Source organism: Cervus canadensis, chromosome 17, assembly GCF_019320065.1.
Source record: "Cervus canadensis isolate Bull #8, Minnesota chromosome 17, ASM1932006v1, whole genome shotgun sequence".
Lineage (NCBI taxonomy): Eukaryota > Metazoa > Chordata > Mammalia > Artiodactyla > Cervidae > Cervus > Cervus canadensis.
Genome location: NC_057402.1, coordinates 14384503 through 14405977, shown reverse-complemented (window position 1 = coordinate 14405977; position 21475 = coordinate 14384503). Strand labels below are relative to the sequence as shown.

The window sequence follows — 21475 nt, the reverse complement described above, 5'->3', positions numbered from 1 at the left end:
TTTACCTCGACCCGATGGTTCCTTGTGATCCCCCCACCAGAAAATTATGCCCTATGGCTACCGTATTCTCTTCTTCCTAGGAAGGGAAGTATTTTGACTTTTTCCCCCCCAAGAGCTGATAAGGTGGTTTAAAACTTCACCCACCAGTTAACTAAGATTCTAGTGATGACCTTACAAAGTCCAAGGACAGGGGGAAAGTCTTAAATAATTTTTGTATCACAAAGTACCATAAATAAGATTTTAGGACACTGTATTTCTTATTGTCATATGAAAAGTTGTTTTGTTGTTTTCTATTTTCTGGGTTGCCAAGAGCAGAAAGAACTGCCTTCCCATTAGATTTACTCCCTCGGGATAGCATAATTTCGGAGCTGATATATTTACAATACAAATTTCTATCAACTCTACTTTTACAGTACTTTGTAGCTCAAAATTTGTGTCGTGCACTGTTCTTTGATTGAGACTTGCCCAATTTTATATCTTCTCCCAGCTGAGGCCCAATTGTAGAACAGGTGAAACCACTTGAGAAGTAATGCTACTAACAGTACCTTCAGGAAAGTTCCCTTCAGCAATTTTCACCCCAGACTCAAAAATTACTGATAAAATCAAACTTCACAGAGCCTGATATATGCCATATTTCTGGACTTCAAGACTTTGCTCACACTGTCCCTTCTCTCCCTACACAGCAGTTATAAAATCTTTTCTACAGTGCGTGTGTTCTACCAACTAGCCTTTTTTTTTTTTTTTTAACACGATCCACCTAGAAAATTGGGGTTATTTGTTCCTATTCTATAAACCCTTTAAGGCTTACAAAGTAAAATTCAAGTTCCTGGAGGACACGAGCCTTTTAACAATATTCCATACTCCTAAGTGAGCTAAACACAAGTGCTTAATAATTACTTACGGACCCATACACAAACATTCCAGCCAGGAATATGTTGTAATAGGCAGTCTCCAGAAATGGACAGAACGGAAAGCTTAATAGTGTTCGGATTTCAGACATTATTCTAAGCCGCTTGGGGGATTTTTTTTTTTCTCTTGCCACTGGCCTAAATTACCACCACTTGCCCTCAAGTGACCAAAAAATACCTCACCACAATCCGCTCAGCCTCATCAACTGAGCTAATCAAGTGCTGTTAACGGGATTTCTATTCCGATTAAACTCTGAGCTTTCAAATTTGACAATCTGAACAAACTGCAGTTCATTATCTCCTGAGTTTCATTATTCATCACTACCCTATAATACTCGGGTTCAGACCAACCTAACCAACAAAACCTTTACTTGAGACTTCCCTCGTCGCAGTCTTAACAGCAAATCCCAGTGGAACCAACTTCCCGCACGGAAGACGCGTACAAACACTGCGAGGTTGCGAACGCCAGAGCAGCCTATGGACATGCGCAGTAACAGACTCCGCCTTCTAGGCCTAGGCGTCTAGAAGTCCTCCACAATCCCACAATCCTCTGGTCGCGTACTTCCGGTTTTTCTAGCTCGGCCGTAGGTGGTGTTTCTATCAGTCGCGTAGCAGTTTCCAGTGGTCCTAGGAGCAGAGGGTTTTATCTTTTCGTTGACGTTGTAGCTGTTCACTTTGAAATCAGTCGAGTTTCGGGAGCCACCGCCGCTGTCGTCAACATGTCGGTCCCAAGCTCACTCATGAAGCAACCGCCCATCCAGTCAACGGCTGGGGCCGTCCCGGTTCGCAATGAGAAAGGTACTGTGTTGAGTGATTTTCCAGTCCGATCTTACCTCTTTCGCCAGCATATTCCAAACTTACCCCGGGCCCACCATCTTATCCCCAGCAATCCTTAAGACCCTGCCCCTATTTCTTCGACTTTCCCCGTCAAATTCGGATCCGATCGCGGTGCTACTTTTAGAACTCATCTTGTTAGTAGGACCTGTGTGCTCTCTCCACCAATAAGTTAGGCTAATATAGTGAATGCCTGCTATTTGTTGTGTGGCATTTCATTGTCCATTGTCTGATTATGGTGCTTTTATAACTTGTAATTACGTGTCCACCTCCGTCTACTACATCGTAAGTTAATAACCTACTTGAGGCAGGAACTCTATCTTAAAACTTTTTATCCCTTTCAGCCATCGCAGTGACTGTATTTGTTAAATTGAATACAAAATGGTGTAAAACTGTGGTGTAAGGAACTCATAGTCTGTAGATGTGAGACATAGAAAAAGAGGCACATTCTGAACAAGTTTATGGTCTTTCCCACCTATAAAACCTGTCACATAGTTGATATAAACGAAATGCTTTGGGAGGACAGAGAAGGAGTAATCTCTTCAGATTGGAGTATTTAACTTGATCTTTAAAGGATGAGTTAGGATTCTTATGAGTGCAGATGGATGAAGGAAAGCTGTACTTGTTTGGGGAGTCAGACTGAAAGTCCTAGTTTTTTCAGTAAAGTATTTGGGAAATAATGTCAGTTCTGTTTCATCTTTTAAATATACAGTATCTATCTTTGTGTATTCTGCCTTTTGTTGTTGTTGTTTTTTTCTTAAATCAACACGACTTTGGAGAAGTGTCCTTTGGATACATGAAGATCTTATTCATTCATTTTAACTGCTTGTTGTTTAGTAGCTAAGTCCTGTCTGACTCTGGGACTCCATGGGACTGTAACTCACCAGTTTCCTCTGTCCTTGGGATTTCCCAGGCAAGATTACTGGAGCGGGTTGCCATTTCCTTCTCCAGGGGATCTTCCCTACCCAGGGATAGAACCAATGTCTCCTTCATTGGCAGGTGGATTCTTAACCTCTGAGCCACCAGGGAAGCCCTTTAACTGCTTATAAGTTCCATTGTATAATTAAACCACAGTTTGATCCCTGTTGAGGGACACTTAGTTGTTGTTTTGTTACTTTTTTTCCTTTTACAAATAGTGCTTAAACATGTCTCTTTAGTGCACTTATGTAAAAATTTCTACTAGGGTAGTGTGAATCTATATTGACACCTCATTTATCATTCAGTCAGTAGTTTACATTAAAATTCACTCTGATGTACATTCTATGGATTTGGACAAATGTATAGGGATATATATCCATCGTTATGGTATCACACAGTATTTTCACTTAGTAATATGCATTTAAGGTTCCTGTATGTATTTTCATGGCTTGATAGCTCTTTTTGTTTTGTTGTTGCTGAGTAATATTCCATCATCTAAATGTACCATAGTTTATTTATCCATTCACCGCGTGAAGGACACCTTGGTTGCTTACAAGTTTTGGCAATTATGAACAAAGCTACAATAAATATCCATGTTCAGGTTTTTGTGTTTTGCTCCTTTGTATAAATACCAAAGAGCAGAAATTAGATCATATGGTAAGAGTATGCTTAGTTTTGTATGAAACCACCAAACTATCTTCCAAAGTGGTTGTGCCATTTTGCACTCCCACCAACAATAAATCGGAGTTCCTGTTGCTCCACATTCTTCCCAGCATTTGGTATTGTCAGAGCTCTGGATTTTGGCCATTCTGTGTGTAGCAGCATGTCTTTTTTTTTTTTTTTTTTTTTGCATTCCCTGAAGACATATAAGGGCTTCCCAGGTGGCTCAGTGGTTTAAAAAGATACTGCCAATGAAGAAGACAAAGGTTTGATCCCTAGGTGAGGAAGATGCCCTGGGAGAGGAAATGGCAACTCACTCTAGTATTCTTGCCTGGAGAATCCCCATGGACAGAGGATCCTGGCAGGCTACGCTCCATGGGGTCGCAAAGAGTCGGACATGACTAAGCCACAGAGCATGCACAAAGACATAAAATGTGGACCATCTTTTCACGTACTTATTTGCCATCTGTATATCTTCTTTGGCAAGGTGTCTGTTAAGGTCTTTTACCTTACCTTGTTCTTCAGAATTGTCTTGGCTCTTTTTGACCTCCTATTCTTCCATATGATTTTAGAATCAGCCTGGGGACAGCTTTTAATGAAATTACATTAAAATTATAGAGCACGCATTTATTGATCTACTTGGGCACAGTTGCCATCTTCTCATCTTTGAACATGATACATTTCTTCATTTATTTTGATCTTTTATATCTTTAAAACAATTATATTTTATATTTTTCCTCCTATAGCCTCACACATCACTTGTTGAATTTATTCCTTAGTATCTTATAGATTAGTTGCTATTGTACATAGTATTTTTAAAGTGTATTTTCTAATTATATGTAGCCAATGTACAGGTACATTTATTTTTATCTAGCATTTATACTCCTTTCTACTTGAATTTTTTAAGCTTCTCTGGTTATCTTGTATTTTCTACGTAAGTAATCATATTGGCTGCCAATTGTGGAAGTTTCTTCCTTTTTAATTCTTACCTTTTATCTCTTTCTTTTCTTATTGCCCTGAAACCATAATACAGTGTTGATTAGAAGGTATGATAGGGACAACCTAATGATGCCCACTGTTTTTTAAAGGAGTGCTTCTAATATTTTATCATTAAATATAATGTTTGCTGTATCTATTGTTAAGATTGTGTGACTGTAAGTATATAAACTTTAAAAAGTACATTACTTTTTCCCCTGTTAATTTTCTAAGGTTAAGCCATCCTTATAGCCCTGGGCTAAATCTTAATTATGTCCCTATAGCTTAGAGGGGCTTCTTGGTTAGTTTTTATGTTGCCTGTATCTATGTTTGTAAGTGAAGTCCACCTAAAGTTTTCCCTTGAACTGTCCAGCTTGGTTATCCAGGTTGTATTCATCTTAGAAAATGTGTTGGTTAGTTTTCACTGTTTTTCTGTTCATTGGATTGTAAAAGACAGATAATCTACTCTTGCAGGTTTGGTAGCACATAAGCTAAAAGAAAAGGTAGAAATAAACATTAGAAGATCGAGTTATGTGGTAATAGATCATATAGCGACTGCCAGAGAAATATCTTGAGGAACTAAAAGAATGACCGAACACCATTTCAATCTTATATTCCCAGTTAGGTCACCCTTACTGTGTGCTGGGCACTGTTACAAATAATTCACTTAAGCATATAGTTAAGGTGGATGTAGTCTCCCTATTAGGAAGGATTTTGTATTGTTTCACTGCCCACCCTTCCTCCACTCACTGTACCCAAGCTAAACCTCATTATCATTAGTGTTGGTGTTCACAGGAACACCTTCTAATGACTTGGCCTTTGTAGGAAAAAGATATAGTTGAATAGATGGTTGGGTCAGGGCTCCTTCTTCTGCTTGGACTTGGTTTGCCAGGAATACAGGGCTTTTTTACCTGGAAAGGCCAAGGGTTGAAGGATTTTGGGAAAGAGGTTACTGAAACGTAAGTTCTGTCTCTTATCCAGGTGAGATTTCGATGGAAAAAGTGAAGGTAAAACGTTATGTGTCGGGAAAGAGGCCAGACTATGCCCCTATGGAGTCCTCAGATGAGGAGGATGAAGAGTTTCAGTTCATTAAGAAAGCCAAAGAACAAGAAGCAGAGCCCGAGGAACAGGAGGAGGATTCATCTAGTGACCCTCGGCTGCGGCGTTTGCAGAACCGTATTAGTGAAGATGTGGAGGAGAGGTAATGATGAGGGCTATGTTATCCCGGATGTGAACCCAGCAACAATTGCTAATACTTGAGTAGTACTTACTGTGTACCAGGCACTGTTCCTGGTATATTACTTTAACTAATTGTTGTAATCCACATAATGATTTTATGAGGGTAAGATTATCCCCCATTTTTACCAGCCAGGAAACTGAAGCAGAGTGGGGTTTGGAAAATGACTCATTAAGGGAATTGAAAGCACAGAACATTGGTTGGTTTGTTGAGGGGTCTTTTTAGCACAGAGATGTTTTCTAAAATTTGAGAAATTGATCTTTTCCAGGTAATTATTCTAAAAGCTAATGAGGAGAAATGATACCGATGAAGTAGGAGAAAAGGACTGATGAGTGGTCTCACGTCAGAAAAGGACCCCTCCCAACAAGGGATTTTGTGTATTTTGTATTGACTGAGACATTACCTTACAGAGTAGCCAGAGGTTCCCAACTTTCATAGTTCACATTGTCTCAGGAGTTTTTTCACAGACCCTGTGGGCCTAAACAGTTCTTTTTATTTTATTAAGTAGTTAGAGCCAAATGATTTAATAAATATTTATATCCTAGCAACTTAGGTACTTGAAAACTTTAATACCTATAAGAGAAAAAAGATTTTTATTTCATTTTTATATAACCACAGTTACTTACTACTGGGGTTTGTGTGCCTCTTGGGCACTGAAACTTCTCAAACCTCAGAGTCACATTGACCCTGTCACCCATTTCCAGTTCTGTATTGACTTTCATGCAGAACTTGCTTTTTATCACAGCAGCCCAAAAAAAAAAAAAGAACAATTTTACAAAGATACGATACCACTGAAAGGAAACATAATGTGATCTGCTGTTGAAAGTCAACTACTTTGAGCTTTACAGTATATCCCATGGCACCCATCTAAGCTTGGTCCAGTGCCCCAGGGTGCCTCAGCATACATGTAATGTTTTAGGTCCAACTTGACTGTTTCTTTTGACACTGAGTTAGTTTCTTTAATCTGCCCCTCAGTTTCCTAATCTCGAGGTTTCAGTACTAGTAAAAGGAAACGTCACGTCCTGGTGCTCTGTGACTAAGGAAAGGTCATTTTTGTGAGGTTGGTATTACAGTTGGACACTGTCTTTCAGGTTGGCTCGACACCGGAAAATAGTGGAACCTGAAGTGGTTGGAGAAAGTGACTCCGAAGTAGAAGGAGATCCTTGGCGCATGGAACGAGAAGATAGCAGTGAAGAAGAGGAAGAAGAGATTGATGAAGAGGTATGATTAAGGAAAGTGGGAAGTTCTTTCTGGGTGGAAGAAGAAATTAGGGCCAGTGCTCCTTTGTTGAGGCCTTAGCAGCATAAGATATAAGCTTTTGGCAGAAGTCAGATCCAGTGTTCCCTACTTGTTTTGGATAGGATTGAAATAGAGTGGTACTAAGTTGCATTTACTCGACCAGAACTTGTTGAGCTTGATGAGGTAAGAATAAAAAGCCACCGCAGAGCACAGGCCGTTTGGCTGACTGGCTTGGACATGTAACTTGATAGGAAATAGAACGGCGCCGTGGCATGATGCGCCAAAGAGCACAGGAGAGAAAAAATGAAGAGCTGGAAGTCATGGAGGTGGAAGACGAGGGACGTTCTGGGGAGGAGTCCGAATCAGAGTCTGAGTATGAGGAGTACACAGACAGTGAGGATGAGATGGAGCCTCGCCTTAAGCCAGTCTTCATTCGGAAGTAAGTATTTCACAGACCTGGCCTGAATCCACATAATTACTGCTTTCTGGGTCTGAAGAGGGAAGCCTCTTTTCTCGCTCATGCTCTCCTGAAATGCAGGCACTAAGTGAAAGTCTTCTGCCCGGTGCCCCAGCTCAGCAGAGTGTTTGCTGAGGAGTGGCTTGGTGCTGGGCTTCCCAAGTGGCTCAGTGGGTGAAGAACCCACCTGCCAATGCAGGAGACATGAGTTCGATCCCTGGGTTGGGAAGATCCCCTGGAGGAGGGCATGGCAACCCACTCCAGTATTCTTGCCTGAAGAATCCCATGGACAGAGGAGCCTGGCAGGTTACAGTCCATGGGGTCACAAGGAGTCAGACACAAGTGAAGTGACTGAGCACGCACACACGCATCTTGGTGATGGTCTGAGTTAGTTTTCACATCTCCTTTTCCACTTAAAGAAAACATACCTGCCAAGGTCTTATATTATTTTAAATACAAAATCAAGCTTAAGAGCAAATTCCTTTACCTACCCTAATGGCTAGAAATCCTACAGTCCAGCAGGTTTCTTGATATTCAGGCAGTTCAAAGATGATGGGATTTTGATGTTCTAAAGACCAGAAATGATTCCCACTTTTAGCTCTTTGCAAATAATAAAGCCAGAAACCATTTGGCTTTGTCTGGTTTGAATGTGACTTGATTTAGGGAACAAAGAGCCCCACTCTAAGGACTTTGGGTAATTAACAGGACCTCTGTGCTGCAGGAAGGACCGGGTGACAGTTCAAGAACGTGAGGCTGAAGCATTGAAACAGAAGGAGCTGGAGCAGGAGGCCAAACACATGGCTGAGGAGAGACGCAAGTACACACTCAAGGTGCTGGGCGTGGCTGTGAGGATTGAGTGTGAGGAGTTGTGTGTTTCGGTCTGTCTGAGGGAGAATAAGGAAGTCCAACAGTTGAATTGTTCTCCCTATCCAGATTGTAGAGGAGGAAACCAAGAAAGAGCTGGAGGAGAACAAGCGGTCTCTGGCTGCCCTGGATGCACTCAATACTGATGATGAAAATGATGAGGAGGAATATGAGGCCTGGAAAGTTCGGGAGTTAAAGAGAATCAAGAGGGACAGAGAAGACAGAGAAGCGTGAGTAATAGGATGAGCTTAGAGCTTAATACCGCTGGGTGGTCAGGTTCCTAGTAGGGTAGCTCTCAGGCTCCACACCTACTGTGAGTTCCATTCTAGCTTTCTTCAGGGTTCCTACAGCTAGGTGTGTTCCCCATAACTGGAATGTGGCTTATTATAATAAAATCAGGGAAGAGAAACACATTTTGTCAGTGTTTCTCCATAAGAGTACAGCTGATACTCCCTTTAGTAGTTTCCTGGTAGACACAAACTAGTTACTAGCTTTAATCAGTTTTCTGTTGTTGCATAACAACCCAACCCAAAAGTATGTGACTTAAAACAATTATTTCTCACAATTTTGGAGGCTGCTATGCAGTTCCTCTACCATACTCACTGTTAGAGCAAAATCATCTTGGAGCTGCACCACCTATTCCTAAAAACTACTGGGAATGCTTTTCTTTTCTTTTTTTTTTTTTGAAGAAAAGGGACCTATGACTGCACCTCCCAAAAAAGGTTAAAACTGCTGCAATCTAGTTAATGACGGTGATCCTTGGTTTGTGACATGTAAGCACATTACTAAAGAAATACCAGTCAAGTCTTATACAGAATTAAATTCTGATTTTTTTTTTAAACAAAGGTGGCTCTTCAGGGAAGGGAAATTCATAATGTTATAAAATCAAGCAGTAGTAGTGTGTCTGAACCTCAAAAAGACTAGAATCAACTTTCCGAAGTTTGCAGTACCTGGTCTTCGTGCATAATGAAGACTACCTGACCTTTTTATGTATTAAACTTCCGATCTTAATTCCTAACAGTAACCAGAATTGATGAAGATAGAATGCTTGAAAGGAGGTGGGACTGTGTCATATTTAGATAACTGGGTCTTTCTGAAACTAAAATGAAATAAATAGTTTTCATTCTCTGAACAGACTTGAGAAGGAGAAAGCAGAAATTGAACGAATGAGAAACCTAACTGAGGAAGAGAGGCGAGCTGAGCTTCGGGCAAATGGCAAAGTCATCACCAACAAAGCTGTTAAGGGCAAATATAAGTTCCTACAGAAGTATTATCACCGGGGTGCCTTCTTCATGGTAAGAAGTGAAAAGAGACTGGAATAACCCCCCATTTTCCTACCAGTGGTCAACTTTCTCATTTGCTTTTTGCCTGTGAAGAATGTAAAACCAAACAGAGGAAAGCATTAGCAGCAGGATTTCAGAAATGGCAGCAACTATTGTCTTTTGGCCCCAGCTCTCAGGAGGAAATGATGTAACAGCAGAATTGAGGAACTGAAAGAGAGAGTGATCTAGACTAGACTAGACTATGTAGGGCCCCCAGATCACTTAGATATCATTTTTCATAGCTGAGAAATTTTGGTTATGAGAAAACCAAGCTCTGTAAAGAGCTTTAGATTAACTCATGTTTGGGTGGTTTAAGTTTAATTCACTTCATTCTCAGTGGACAGAAAGTGACTAAATCTGACCTGAAAGTTGTTAATTATCTAACCATTATTTGTAATGCCATGATCTTTGTTCTTTATATAAAAACCAAAGTCAAAACAGCAGTCTGTTAACCCTGTATAAAATGAAAAGGACTGCTTCCAAATTATTTGGATTAGCACTAGTGATAATTCCTTAATAGAGAGATAGCAGGAAAGGAAATGGGAGAATTGATGACATTTATTACTCCAGTGGCATGTGGTTTGTTAAATTATTTCCTGATATTAAAGAAGTTTGTATCAAAAAGTAATCTAGCTTTTACAGATGCTGTTTAGCAAACCTTAAGTATCTCCACTGCAGCTAAATTCCTGCCTTTTGCTGTAGATACCAGTAAAATTGTAAAACTTTGAAAAATAAGGAGGATTCCTTATTCTTCTCCCACCAAAATCAGTCTATCTAGTCAGCAGGAAATGTTTGCTTATTATGTAGTTTTCCAGCCCACATAGCTTTCTAGATAGGAGTCAGTGGAGATTATTAATTACTTCTTAGATTGCTTCAAAGTCGTAAGATATCATTGCTTTAGCATTTCAACAGTTTTAATAATCAAGCTCCTTAGAGAACCAGTGCATTCCTGACTAAGATACATAAGGGAAGGTTCATGTGAAAGTCTTTTGGTGCACATACTCAAATATCAACTCTTCTCATCTAGACAAGGAAGGTGAAGTGGAAATGGCTTCTGAGATTAAATGAGGGACTCTCAGGCTCTAACAAGGAGAAAAGTTGGTCTCATGAAAGGCCTACCTTTAAATTGGGCCTTTCAAGAGCTGACAGGAACAGAGTATCCCAAAACTGTTTGGTTAAAAGATTCAGCCCTTCTGTGAAACTTCCCTTAAGATGGTATTGTTTTAATTCTTTCAGTATATATGTTTATGGTCTGTATCACAACATTATAGTTGTATTTATATGTTGATTTGAAACTACTCTATAATTGTTTTATACAGTTCATTAGATAAACCTTTTGAGCATTTAGTGTATGAAGGGTAGTACTGTTTAACACAGCCATAGCTCCTTGCCCTCAGAAGGCTTACAATCTAATAATAGAGCTAAGGCAAATAGATACATATTTGTATGTAACATACAAATTTGTATGTAACATAAAGAGTGAACGTACTAAAGGACTTCTGAAGAGAGAGGTGTTGGATTTGGTAGGATTGAAAAGGATATCAAGGAGATGACATGTTAGATGTATAGACTTTCTAACATTTGGTGGTAGGAAGAAAGGAACCAGAAGAAATGGAGGCAGAAAGTATCATCTGTAAAGGCAAGGAGTACATTAAGGCTATGTAGCATTTGGCCTTGACTAGTACACAGAGGAATTATGCTTATTTAGTAAAAGAAAGAACCTCTGAAAGCTTTTGAGCAGGACAAAGGTATAATGAGGGTTGTGTTTTAGGAAACACATTAATCTAATGAAATGTGTAAGGTTGATTGCAGGCAAAAACTGTTAATAACCAAAGTAATGAGAATCTAGAGAGAATGTTGGTCCTATTACAGAGATTAAGTCAGGAAAAGGCTGATTTGGAAAATTTCAGGGATGTGGTTTTCACTTTGGTTGTGAGTTTGAAATCCGAACAGAATACCTAAGATATATATTGGGCAGTAGAAGAATCAGGATTGGAGGTTTGAGAGGCCTGTATAAAGTTGAAATCATGTGAGTGAATGAACATATTGAGTGAAAAGAATATAACCAACCTTCAAGAATTAGCTACATTTAAGAAGGAAAAAGACAACACAAAGGAAAAAAGGAGTATCATCTCCTCAACTTGATGTAAGCTTTTGGTTCAGTAGGTTCAATGCCCTCTGGTTTCTTTTTATCCTTTGTTGTAAAATTTAATGAATTTGTAGTTTGAGGGACTTCCCCTGACAGTCCAGTGGTTACAACTCTGCGCTTAAACTGCAGGGTGGGGTGTGGGTTTAATCCCTGGTCAGGGAACTAAGCTCCCATATGCTGCACAGTGCAGTCCAAATAAATAAATAAAAATAATTTTAAATGGTTTGAAAAATGAGAGATACATAAGAAATAAAACCACAAGATTGATAAGACTCTTTTTTACAGGATGAGGATGAAGAAGTATACAAGAGAGATTTCAGCGCACCTACCCTGGAGGATCATTTCAACAAAACCATTCTTCCCAAAGTCATGCAGGTATGGGGAACCTTAATGACATGAGAGAAAAGTAACGTATTGAGGCTGGACCATGATAAATCTGGTGGTATAACTCATCATCTATCCATACAGGTCAAGAACTTTGGACGCTCTGGTCGTACTAAATACACCCACCTCGTTGATCAAGACACCACCTCCTTTGACTCAGCATGGGGCCAAGAGAGCGCCCAAAATACAAAGTTCTTTAAACAAAAGGCAGCCGGGGTACGAGATGTATTTGAACGGCCATCTGCCAAGAAGCGGAAAACTACTTAGAGTTCAGCTACTTTTTCTTCCAGCTGTGGGACACAAGGGGAAATCTCAGCATCTGGTCCTTGATTTGTTTTTACTACTATTCACATGGCCCCTGTATCCAGCCTGCTGAACCTACTGCCATACTTGTGGCACTGGGCAAACCCAGTCTTTGAAAGTGCTTTGTGAGGTTTGGACTCATGCTGAGAAGCCCGCAAAAAAGCACTGTCCAGGTAGGATTAGAGGCTCCCACTTAGGACTATTTCTGAGAAATCTTGAATGTCATTACTGCTCTGGCTTCCCATATTCACTTGGGACTGTTCCAAGTTTCTTTTTCCAGCTCTGAGCTTGGGTTAGAAACATGGATGGGCATGTAAGTGGACAATGTATTATTTCTACCTTACAGGAAGTCTAAGGTCATTGAAAACCTGTTTTGCATTTTTGGGTAAATTTTTCTAGGCAAACATACTTTTTGATCCATTTATGTGCAAGTGTCAAGAAATAAAAAAATCATACACCAAGAGGTTTTTTAGCATATCAGAAATAAAATGTGTAAGCTGACAAATAGCTACCTATTAACTAAGATAAAAGACAGCAGGGAATTGCCAGGCAAAGGATGTTTCACATTTTAATCATACCCTTTCATCTCAGGAACAAGCACAGATGCTAGACAAGCTATATTGTAAATGGCACCTAGAATTATTCCGTGAGCAAATATGTGATTGTCATTGCTGTCTAAATTGTAGCTGTATATAGAACAAAACAGGACACACAAAACACGGAATCCAAGCAGCACACCAGTATCTGCTTGCCTAGCTCATGTTCCAAGGAGGGCAAAGTGCTCTTGAGCTGCAATGTAGTGACATCATGCTGGATATCACTGGCAGAGTTAAATTTTTCATTTAGTATGTACTACATAACCACCCTGCATATGGCAGAAATTAGGAGGCCTAGGGGTTATAAAGAATGACATATAACCAGGGGGAAGACTTATCTCTATATTGCATTTAAAAATGAGAAGGGCAAGGTCTTTTCACAATCTTTAAATGCCCCACTAGCAGAATCATTCATAAATCCTTAAATGTCCTAGGATAAAAATGAGTGCAAATAATTACTATGAAGTAATAAACACAAAGATATATATAAGTCACTGTTGTATGTGCCAAGAGATAGAATCTAAGAATCACCCTAGAGCCAAAATAAAAGTAAGAGCTACTTGTACCTGCTCATCACTTCTTAAAACAATCTTATCAGATATGTATCATTTTACAGCTGAAGAAACAGAAGTTTAGCAAGGGTGACTTGGCCAAACTTGATCAACTTTTAAACTGCTTTCTCTCTAGGTTAGAAAATGGAATCTTAAGGTGTAAGTGCTGTGGTTCAGAATTAAAATAGTAATTAAATCAAAGTCTTTTCATAAATTAATTCTAAGACATAACCTTTGATAATTTCTTATTGTAGTTACCTGTTCCCACCTCAGTACCTAAACTGTAACTCACAGTGGCTTATGAACTGGATTGGTGACTTATATCTGTATACAGTGGCTCCTAGACAGGTGCTGGCCTTTCAGCTATTGATGAGCTACCCTAGAGACACATGCCATGGGGTAAACTTTACTGAGCCGCTAAGTGCACTTTGAATATTGCCGAGAATTAGTCATATGAATGAGCCTGGTCTGCTACCTAACATCTGAACATGAGGTACTCTTCTACACTAATCCTCAACATAGGTTCATTAAGGGTTATACTCCAAGATGTAAACTTTCCACAATAAAATATGATATATATTATACTTGGTCCAAAATGATAAAACTGCAACTTAAAAAAAAAAGACATCTTTATTGAAATAAGTTAATCCAGTGGATCTGAGGAAACCCAAATCAGTTGGTTAGGGCAATAAGAGCTTCCACCACGTTGCCCATGTGTTCCCTCAAGCTCCGTTCTGCTGCTGCTCGGGAGATCTCCATCTCTGTCATCTGCAGGAAAAGGATCAATGATTTTACCGAAGTCTCCTCCTGGGCAATAAGGTGCCAGCAAAACGTGAGGACTCCACTTGTTTGAGCAAACAAAAGACATATTCCCCACCCACAGAGTAGTTACGGATTACTACTCACTATCAGCTCCAGATCTTCCTTCTTGATGGTGACTTTTGCCAGTTCCTTCTCCCTGAAAATATTCAGGTACTTTAGTCCTCATTTTCTACCTCCACCATAAACTCCCAGAAAGGATCACTCCCAGCTGTGCCTTACAAATAAATGACTTGATAAACATTGTTGACTGAAAATACAAAAGGACTCCCGCTCCCTCGCCTAACATCCCATCCCACCGCATCCCCTGGAATATTTAGAGCAGGCAGGTGTAGCCAGGAGGTCTTTCCTTCCACCAACAAAACAGTAAAGTCGTAAATCTTAGGTCTGCATAAATTGGTGATAGAGTTGAAGAACAGTACGAAGTACAAAAGCCTAACGATGGCTTTTTTCTGAGTGGGGCAGGTAGGTAAGACTTACCGCTCCTGTTTGGCTTTCTGCTCCCGGGACCGTCTATCTCCAATCACGGACATAGCCTATGGGACAGACAGATCTAGTTACTGCTCTGCTACTCACAATTCCTAACAATCTAAAATACCAGTAACAAGCGAGTGAGGTGTGGATTCATAATGACGAGCGAACCAGGAACCCGGGCCTACGTTTAGTTCAATTCTGCGCACCTGAGACCCATTTTAAACCCCATCTCCATCAAGCTCCTTTTCTCAAGCGGAGGGGCCCAGTGACGGTTCAGTTTCCCTCTCGCCTCCTCCCACCAGCGGGATGCGGGCCCCTCCTGGAACCAGGCTTGCCGTTTCGGCCTCCGAGCCCCGTCTGCTCTCAGCCCTCCCAAACACGCTGCCCGGCCAACCTCACCGTCTCCAGATTGGAACTCTGGATCTCCTTCTCTTCCGCATAGTCGGTGACTCGCTCCAGGTCCGCCGCACCACTGTCATGCTTCCGTGGCTTCTCCGGAGGCCGCTCCGGACCGCTTGTCTCTGTCTCCAACTCCAACTCCACATCCCCCTCCGTCGCCATATCGATCCCAACGCGCCGCCACACAGGCCCGGCCCCGCCTTAGAACGACTTCCGGCAACTAACTCGCAACTTCCGCCGGGATGGGGGGCGGGGCTGGCCCTGGGCCACACCTTTTTTAGTGCGCTGGTTCTAGAAGCTTCAGCAAGCAAAGCAGTTCGGCTCTCGGACTTTCTTTCGGGCTTGTACAGTGTTTTATGCCAGGCCGTGTCCCAGACCCGTCACCACTGCAGACCATCCCAGCCTTTCTTAAACTAGGTCCAGCCCACACACCCCAAGGAACTCTGTTCAAGATGAATGACGTCTAATCCTAAACCAATTAAGAATGCTAATCTACAGACCAGATAGGCAAACTGCTCCCTAATCTGGGGAGAACAGCCTGAGTAGCCCAAAGGGCCCTGGGAAGAAAGTAGTTTCACAGGGTATCTGCATTTTCCACGACCCGGGGGGCGGGGGAGGGGGGGGGGTCGGTGTTCTTTTCCTGGTATCCCTCCCCATTCTGCCTTAAATTGGGTGAACAGCACGGGATAGCAGGAGTCCAATGGGCTGAGGACGAAAGAAAGCTTCTACTTTCTCATCTGCCTTCCATCTGGTGGACCTGGGCCTAATCCCTGGTATAAGGATGGTGGGTGCAAAAGCGGTCACAAGTCCCAACACCTCCCTCCGCCTGGCACCGCAACGCAGGGGAGTCAACAGTGTCATAGTGAGTCCTCCCTTCTATCAGGTGAGAGGGTACGTGGGCAGAGAACTCCCTGGAGCAAGAGCTGTCTGAAAAGGGGAAGGGAATGGTGGCTGAAGCTGTGGAGGAAAACCCACGGGAGCTGGTAAACATGGCAGACTTGCCATTTGCTGCTGAGGCCTTCTGCTTCTTTGGATCTAAGACTACTTATCATTAAACCTCTCCTCCTATTTTCCTGGTACCAGATGTTTAGGTCCTGGGAAAGATTAGAGGTCAGATGTGACAGGCTCTTAGGAAGTTCTGCCAGTTATGTTCTTATGATGAAAGCTCTACGTGAGGTCAGTGGAAAGCAATCCTAAATAGCTTGGAACCAGTCTTGAGAATTCCTAAATGAGAGAAGAGAGGGGAGGGGGATATTTTGGAATTCAGCCTCATGGGTTTACCTCACAAATGTATTAATGTAAGCCTGTCCTCAGCAAATCTCTACCTTGCTGCCTTGCATCTGCTCTACCCTCAGGTGTCCTGCTGTGGGCCCGTTCCCTGTACCTGCTGCTGCCCTTCTAGGTGGCCCGCTCTCACAGAGTCTCCCTGTAGCCGCCTGTTCTACATCCTCCTCCACGTGGGGACCTCAGCAGTCTGCTGCCTCCTGCTGTCAAGGACAGTGGTGGAAAGAGTCTGGGGCAAGGCACATGGGGTACGTGGGAGGAGGCTGGGCTGCAGTGGGAAAGGATAAACGGAGAAAGTCTGAGGTAAAGGAGATTTGGCTTGAGGGTAGGGGACACATGAGTGGACGAACCCACGAGTAGGTACTTCTCTGTGCATGACGACTTGTCCAGCCATTTCTCACATGTACCTTCCCTCCAGATCCAGATGCCCTCAGGGCTGTGTGCCCATCTGTTTGGCCTCTCTCAGTGCCCAGTGCTTAGCGGCTCTGGGGCTGTATACCGAGTATGTGCAGGAACTGCCACCTTCCACCTGCTGCAGGCTATGCTGCTGATCGACCTCCACTCCCGCACCAGCCTAAGAGCACAGCTACATAATAGGTCTGTGTGTACTCTTTGGGTGGGGAGAGGACAGGGAGGGAAGTAGACACAAGCTGAGTAAAGGAAATTTCCAGATGAAGTCATAGCACTGTAAAAAGACAGAGAACAGGTTTAAGTCCCTGCTTCCACTATACTTGCTGTGTAACCACAAGCCACACACTTACCCTCTTTGATCTTCTAGTTTTCTGAAATGGAGATAACAGTGGAGTTACTATATGCAAACCCTCTGTCATCTCTAGAACACTGTCCAGATGTCATTTAGGTATCAGAGTCAGAGTTTGGAATAGGCTGTGATCAGCCTGTCCCCAGCCCCTCTCACATGGGACTGGTTCCTCCCTTCCTCTACTTAGTTGTCTCTCTTCTCTCCTTTCCTATAGTTCTGCTTTCTCCTTTGCCTATTCTGAGACATTTTCTTTGCTTCTTAACCAGTTTCTGGCTCCTCAAGCTGCTATTCCTGCTAAGTCTCTGTGCTGTTGCCTTCTGCATCCCTGATGAGCATCTCTTTCCAGGTACGTTCTGTTTCATCCTGATCAGCAGGTGTAAGCTAAAAGATTTTCTAAGAAAAAAATCTTCCCTGGCAGTCCAAATGCTTCTAATGCAAGGGATGCGGGTTTGATCCCTGTTTGAGGAACTAAGAACCCACAAGCCTCGCAGCACAGCCAAAAAAAAATAGGATAGGAAGAGGACCAGGAGTAATGATATGATCAGTTACATTTTTCTACTGGTGCCTCACTTGCAGCCTGGCATTACATTGGCATATGTGGCGGCTTCACATTCATCCTTCTGCAGTTGGTGCTTATTACTGCCTTTGCTCATTCCTGGAACAAGAACTGGTAAGGAGCACATAACCCTGAAGGCTTCCTGGGAAATCTGACATTACTAGACCCAGTCAGGTTGGGCAAAGGACATGACAGGTTGATGACCCCAAAGCTTCCAATTAAGCAATATGGAAAAGCTCAGGAATATGATGGCTGTAGGCCAGGTGGGATAGACAAGTTTCACCAATCTTCTGGGAGAGGGGGAATAGCTGATAACGGGTAAAAGCAAGAGTTGGGAGCCCCAAGCCACTGCCCACCTCCCACCCTTAGGCAAACAGGTGCAGCCCAAGACTGCCGCTGGCTCCTCGCTGTGCTGCTGACCACCCTAGGATTCTACAGCATGGCAGGTGCAGCAGCCGTGCTCCTGTTCCAACACTACACGCACCCAGCTGGCTGCCTGCTCAACAAGATGCTGCTTAGTCTGCACCTTTGTTTCTGTGGTCTCCTCTCCTTCCTCTCCATCGCTCCCTGCATCCGCCTCAGTAGGTACATGCCTTACAGCATTAAAGATTGGGGGGGGCCTTTAGTATAGCAAATTGCACTGTACTCAGTCACTTCAGTCATCTCTCTATACAACCCCTTTGCAACTCTATGGACCACAGCCCACCAGGCTCCTCTGTCCATGAGATTTTCCCATGGCAGATTTACCATGGAGCCACCAGGGAAGCCCAGATAGCAAATTTCATTTGCCTCCCTAATCTCAACCAATTCTCTGCTTCCTCCAAAGGGTGGGGAGACAGAAGCACAGGTGAGGGTAGCAGTGAAGGAAATTAGTACCCAGTAGGCTAATGCAATGATTTCCCTTCTCCCCAGAGCAACCTCGCTCTGGCCTTCTACAAGCCTCTATCATCAGCTGCTATATCATGTACCTGACATTCTCTGCACTGTCCAGCCGTCCTCCAGAGAGGGGTAAGGAAAGGACCTGGATTCTTAACAAGGTTTACCCATGCTAAAACCTTTTTCGCTCCTGCCAAATACCTAGCTCTTTGTTCTTATCATCTTTCTCTTCTGTTGCTTGCCCTTTCTCAGTAATCCTTCAAGGACAGAATCACACTCTGTGCCTGCCTGGCCTGAGTAAAATGGAATCCCACACACCAGATACTTCTCTGGCAATGATGAGTGCTGGCATCATGTATGCCTGCGTGCTTTTTGCTTGGTGCGTAAAAGTGTCAAGGGAAAGGTGTGAGAAGGGAGGATGCTCACAAGGACAGGGATGGTTAGGAGATAGTCTGGGGCCATGGTTTATTTAAACTTTAAAGGAAGGTAAGAGGAAAGCTCCTCATAAAAACAATTTCTAAGAATAGCACCCGTCAGATGATCTGTATGAGACGAAGGGGACAGGGGAAATGACTTGAGAAACTTTAAAAGCACAAAAGATTTCAGGGCCCCACATGAAAAAATTTCAAAATTTTGGGGGGAAAGGGGCTTTGGGAGATCACTACCCTCCTGAGTTACTAATAGGGATCAGCTGGGAGTAAATGCCATCAGGTAACCCTCCTACTATTTGACTGTATCAACTTTGAGAACTGTCTCTTCTCAGCAACGAGGCTTCTTACCTGGCTGAGGTATTTGGGCCCTTGTGGATTGTCAAGGTTTACAGCTATGAGTTCCAGGTGAGGACGGATAGCTCAATATCCCCAATACCCCAACCCCCCTCACACATAGCAACACACACACACATCCTATCAACCTCTACCCAAAATGCTCAGATTCTAGCTGCTGTTACCTTTTATTGAGTACCCACAATATGCTAGGCACTGTGCTAGATACTTTACATACACAATCTCATTTAATTTAATCCTCACAACAACCCTGTGAGGTAGGTGTTTGCTCCATTTTACAAATGGAGAAATTGAGGCACAGAAGGTTAAACATCTTACCAAAGTTCCCATAGCCAGTCATATACTGGAGCTAGAATTTGAACCCAGGTGTGCCTCCACTTGTCACACCACACCAATCTTTTTAAAGAGGAGGAGTTTCCTCTACTATTACCCAGACATTCTTTTTCCAAAACATGCTGCCTTTCATTTTACAGAAGCCCTCACTCTGTTTCTGCTGCCCTAAAACAGTGGAGCCAGAGGAAGGTGAGTGTCAAGTGAGGATCCATAAGTGTAGATTTCTGCAGAATGCCAAAGAGTGCAAATGCCTTCATGAAAGAGGCTGGGGGAAGGAAGAGGTGTTTGAGCAGCTCTGCTACCAGCAGTTCTTTCCTTTCTCCAGGACCAAGCGGTGTGGCTGCCAGGCCAGCTGACCAAGAGACCTCTCCAGCTCCTCCAGTGCAAGTCCAGCAGCTTTCCTATAGCTATTCTGCCTTCCACTTCGTCTTCTTCCTTGCATCACTTTATGTCATGGTTACCCTCACCAACTGGTTCAGGTAGGATGGAGGGGGGCCTGGGATACTCTTCCAAAAACCTAGTTGTTTTAGGGAAAAAAGCACTTCAAGGCCAGTCCTGAGTTCTCCCGAGACACACGAGTCTACCATATTCTTTGGTGGGGCAGTAGGACAGCTCTAAGCTCTGAAAGTCACAGCCCTGCAGATTCTCTAACCAGAGACTTTGGTTCCACAGCTATGAGGGAGCAGAGCTGGAAAAGACCTTCACCACAGGTAGCTGGGCTACCTTCTGGGTCAAGGTTGCCTCATGCTGGGCCTGTGTACTCCTCTATCTGGGGCTGCTACTGGCACCGTTCTGTTGGTCCCCAACCCCGGACCCCCAGCATCCTATCTTCAGGCGACATTGTCATCGTGTCACTATTGCCAAATGACAAATATCCAATCTAGATACTTTTCATAAACTGGAATTCCCTTGAACTGGAGTTCCCAAGTCTTAACTCACAGGAGCTGTCCAGCCCAACAGATTCCTCAAAGACACAATGGGAAGTCACCTCCCTTTAAGTTGAAGTCAGTAGTTACATCTGACTTGAAAAAAGTGGCCACACACACCCTAATACCCTAGGCAGAGTATCTGACTCACTGGAGCTACTGTTACTTCTTCAACCCAGCTGAAGAGCCTGTTTCCAAGTCAGCAGCTCAGGAATCACTGCTAACCCAGCAGACAGTGTGGCACCAGTTCATTCCTGGCTCTCATGGTAGAGATGGGGGCAGGGAAAGACCAAAGGGGACCAAAGACTTACTTGGCTTTGCCTTTGGTGATAAAAAGGAAAACAGGAGTCCACCCCTGAGTACAGGGATGTAAGAAGCCCAGAACCCTAGAACAAACCAGGACATAGGAAGAAAGGCACACAGAGACTACCCTAAGTTTTAATCCTGATGTTGAGGTCAAAGGAAATGGGAAGACAAAATCTACCCTCATTCCATGAGGAATGACAGAAGAGAATGTGAGCACTTGAGAGCAGCTAACCATGGGAACTCCGTCAACAGCAGGGTCTGGGCCAACTTTCAAGCATAGGAACAAACTGAGGAAGAATGAGGAAGAGGGAGCATAAATTTAGGTCTTGCAGCCTTCCTTCTCAGGACCTCAACTCCATCCTTAGGATGATGTCTCAGGTCTGAGTAAGGGACAAAAACCACAAAAAAGAGGTCCCTACAGCTCTTAAGAGGATATCTCTACCACACACCCAATACCTGTCTGTCTGTTGCAGTACAATAAAGAATTTTTCTGTGATGTTTAAACTTAGCCTACATATCCACAACCTTTCAGAGTATGAAATTCCCTTCCCTTTTGGTGG

General features: G+C 42.9%; 4 protein-coding genes across 14 annotated transcripts in view; 2 read left to right on the top strand and 2 right to left on the bottom strand.

Annotated features, from left to right (window-relative positions):
* The window catches only part of WDR76 (WD repeat domain 76), a 56335-nt gene extending 54937 nt beyond the window's left edge, over positions 1-1398 (bottom strand). For 3 of the 9 annotated variants that reach the window (XM_043489899.1, XM_043489904.1, XM_043489905.1), the window contains exon 1: positions 1260-1381. The gene's annotated coding sequence lies outside the window, so the exon portion shown is untranslated. Of the gene's footprint in view, positions 1-1259 lie in introns of all 9 variants that reach the window. The other 6 variants (XM_043489900.1, XM_043489908.1, XM_043489902.1 and 3 more) reach the window with 6 other exon arrangements.
* A 76-nt stretch (positions 1399-1474) lies between these two features.
* On the top strand, positions 1475-12711 carry MFAP1 (microfibril associated protein 1). The gene is made up of 9 exons (XM_043434289.1): positions 1475-1706; positions 5277-5496; positions 6624-6753; positions 7023-7210; positions 7950-8058; positions 8162-8322; positions 9228-9387; positions 11849-11938; positions 12032-12711. The coding sequence occupies exons 1-9, from the start codon at positions 1628-1630 to the stop codon at positions 12212-12214; spliced, it is 1320 nt and encodes a 439-aa protein (XP_043290224.1). The 5' UTR covers positions 1475-1627; the 3' UTR covers positions 12215-12711.
* A 1297-nt stretch (positions 12712-14008) lies between these two features.
* On the bottom strand, positions 14009-15813 carry HYPK (huntingtin interacting protein K). Of its 2 annotated transcripts, XM_043434297.1 has the most exons (4): positions 15090-15813; positions 14697-14752; positions 14304-14355; positions 14009-14165 (listed from the first exon to the last, which is right to left on the bottom strand). In XM_043434297.1, the coding sequence occupies exons 1-4, from the start codon at positions 15249-15251 to the stop codon at positions 14070-14072; spliced, it is 366 nt and encodes a 121-aa protein (XP_043290232.1). In that variant the 5' UTR covers positions 15252-15813; the 3' UTR covers positions 14009-14069. The 2 variants fall into 2 exon arrangements, with proteins under 2 accessions (XP_043290232.1, XP_043290233.1); XM_043434298.1 differs by lacking the exons at positions 14009-14165; positions 14697-14752 and having other exon boundaries at positions 14296-14355; positions 15090-15281.
* SERINC4 (serine incorporator 4) lies at positions 15812-21417 on the top strand. Of its 2 annotated transcripts, XM_043434300.1 has the most exons (12): positions 15812-15972; positions 16445-16621; positions 16792-16970; positions 17400-17479; positions 17710-17803; positions 18059-18270; positions 18602-18697; positions 18818-18944; positions 19329-19401; positions 19824-19872; positions 20009-20162; positions 20356-21417. In XM_043434300.1, the coding sequence occupies exons 1-12, from the start codon at positions 15871-15873 to the stop codon at positions 20549-20551; spliced, it is 1539 nt and encodes a 512-aa protein (XP_043290235.1). In that variant the 5' UTR covers positions 15812-15870; the 3' UTR covers positions 20552-21417. The 2 variants fall into 2 exon arrangements, with proteins under 2 accessions (XP_043290235.1, XP_043290236.1); XM_043434301.1 differs by lacking the exon at positions 18059-18270 and having other exon boundaries at positions 15812-17803.
* Positions 21418-21475: the final 58 nt, after the last annotated feature.

Bases quoted from the DNA above. Each gene is read 5' to 3' on its own strand.
- MFAP1 (XM_043434289.1), top strand. From the start codon at position 1,628: ATGTCGGTCCCAAGCTCACTCATGAAGCAACCGCCCATCCAGTCAACG. The intron at 6,754-7,022 runs GTATGATTAAGG...GTAACTTGATAG, and splicing joins AAGAAGAGATTGATGAAGAG to GAAATAGAACGGCGCCGTGG. The intron at 9,388-11,848 runs GTAAGAAGTGAA...TCTTTTTTACAG, and splicing joins ACCGGGGTGCCTTCTTCATG to GATGAGGATGAAGAAGTATA.
- HYPK (XM_043434297.1), bottom strand. From the start codon at position 15,251: ATGGCGACGGAGGGGGATGTGGAGTTGGAGTTGGAGACAGAGACAAGC. The intron at 14,356-14,696 runs GTAAGTCTTACC...GAATATTTTCAG, and splicing joins CAGAAAGCCAAACAGGAGCG to GGAGAAGGAACTGGCAAAAG. The intron at 14,166-14,303 runs GTGAGTAGTAAT...CTTTTCCTGCAG, and splicing joins AGGAAGATCTGGAGCTGATA to ATGACAGAGATGGAGATCTC.
- SERINC4 (XM_043434300.1), top strand. From the start codon at position 15,871: ATGGTGGGTGCAAAAGCGGTCACAAGTCCCAACACCTCCCTCCGCCTG. The intron at 17,480-17,709 runs GTACGTTCTGTT...CCTCACTTGCAG, and splicing joins TGATGAGCATCTCTTTCCAG to CCTGGCATTACATTGGCATA. The intron at 18,945-19,328 runs GTGCGTAAAAGT...GTCTCTTCTCAG, and splicing joins GCCTGCGTGCTTTTTGCTTG to CAACGAGGCTTCTTACCTGG.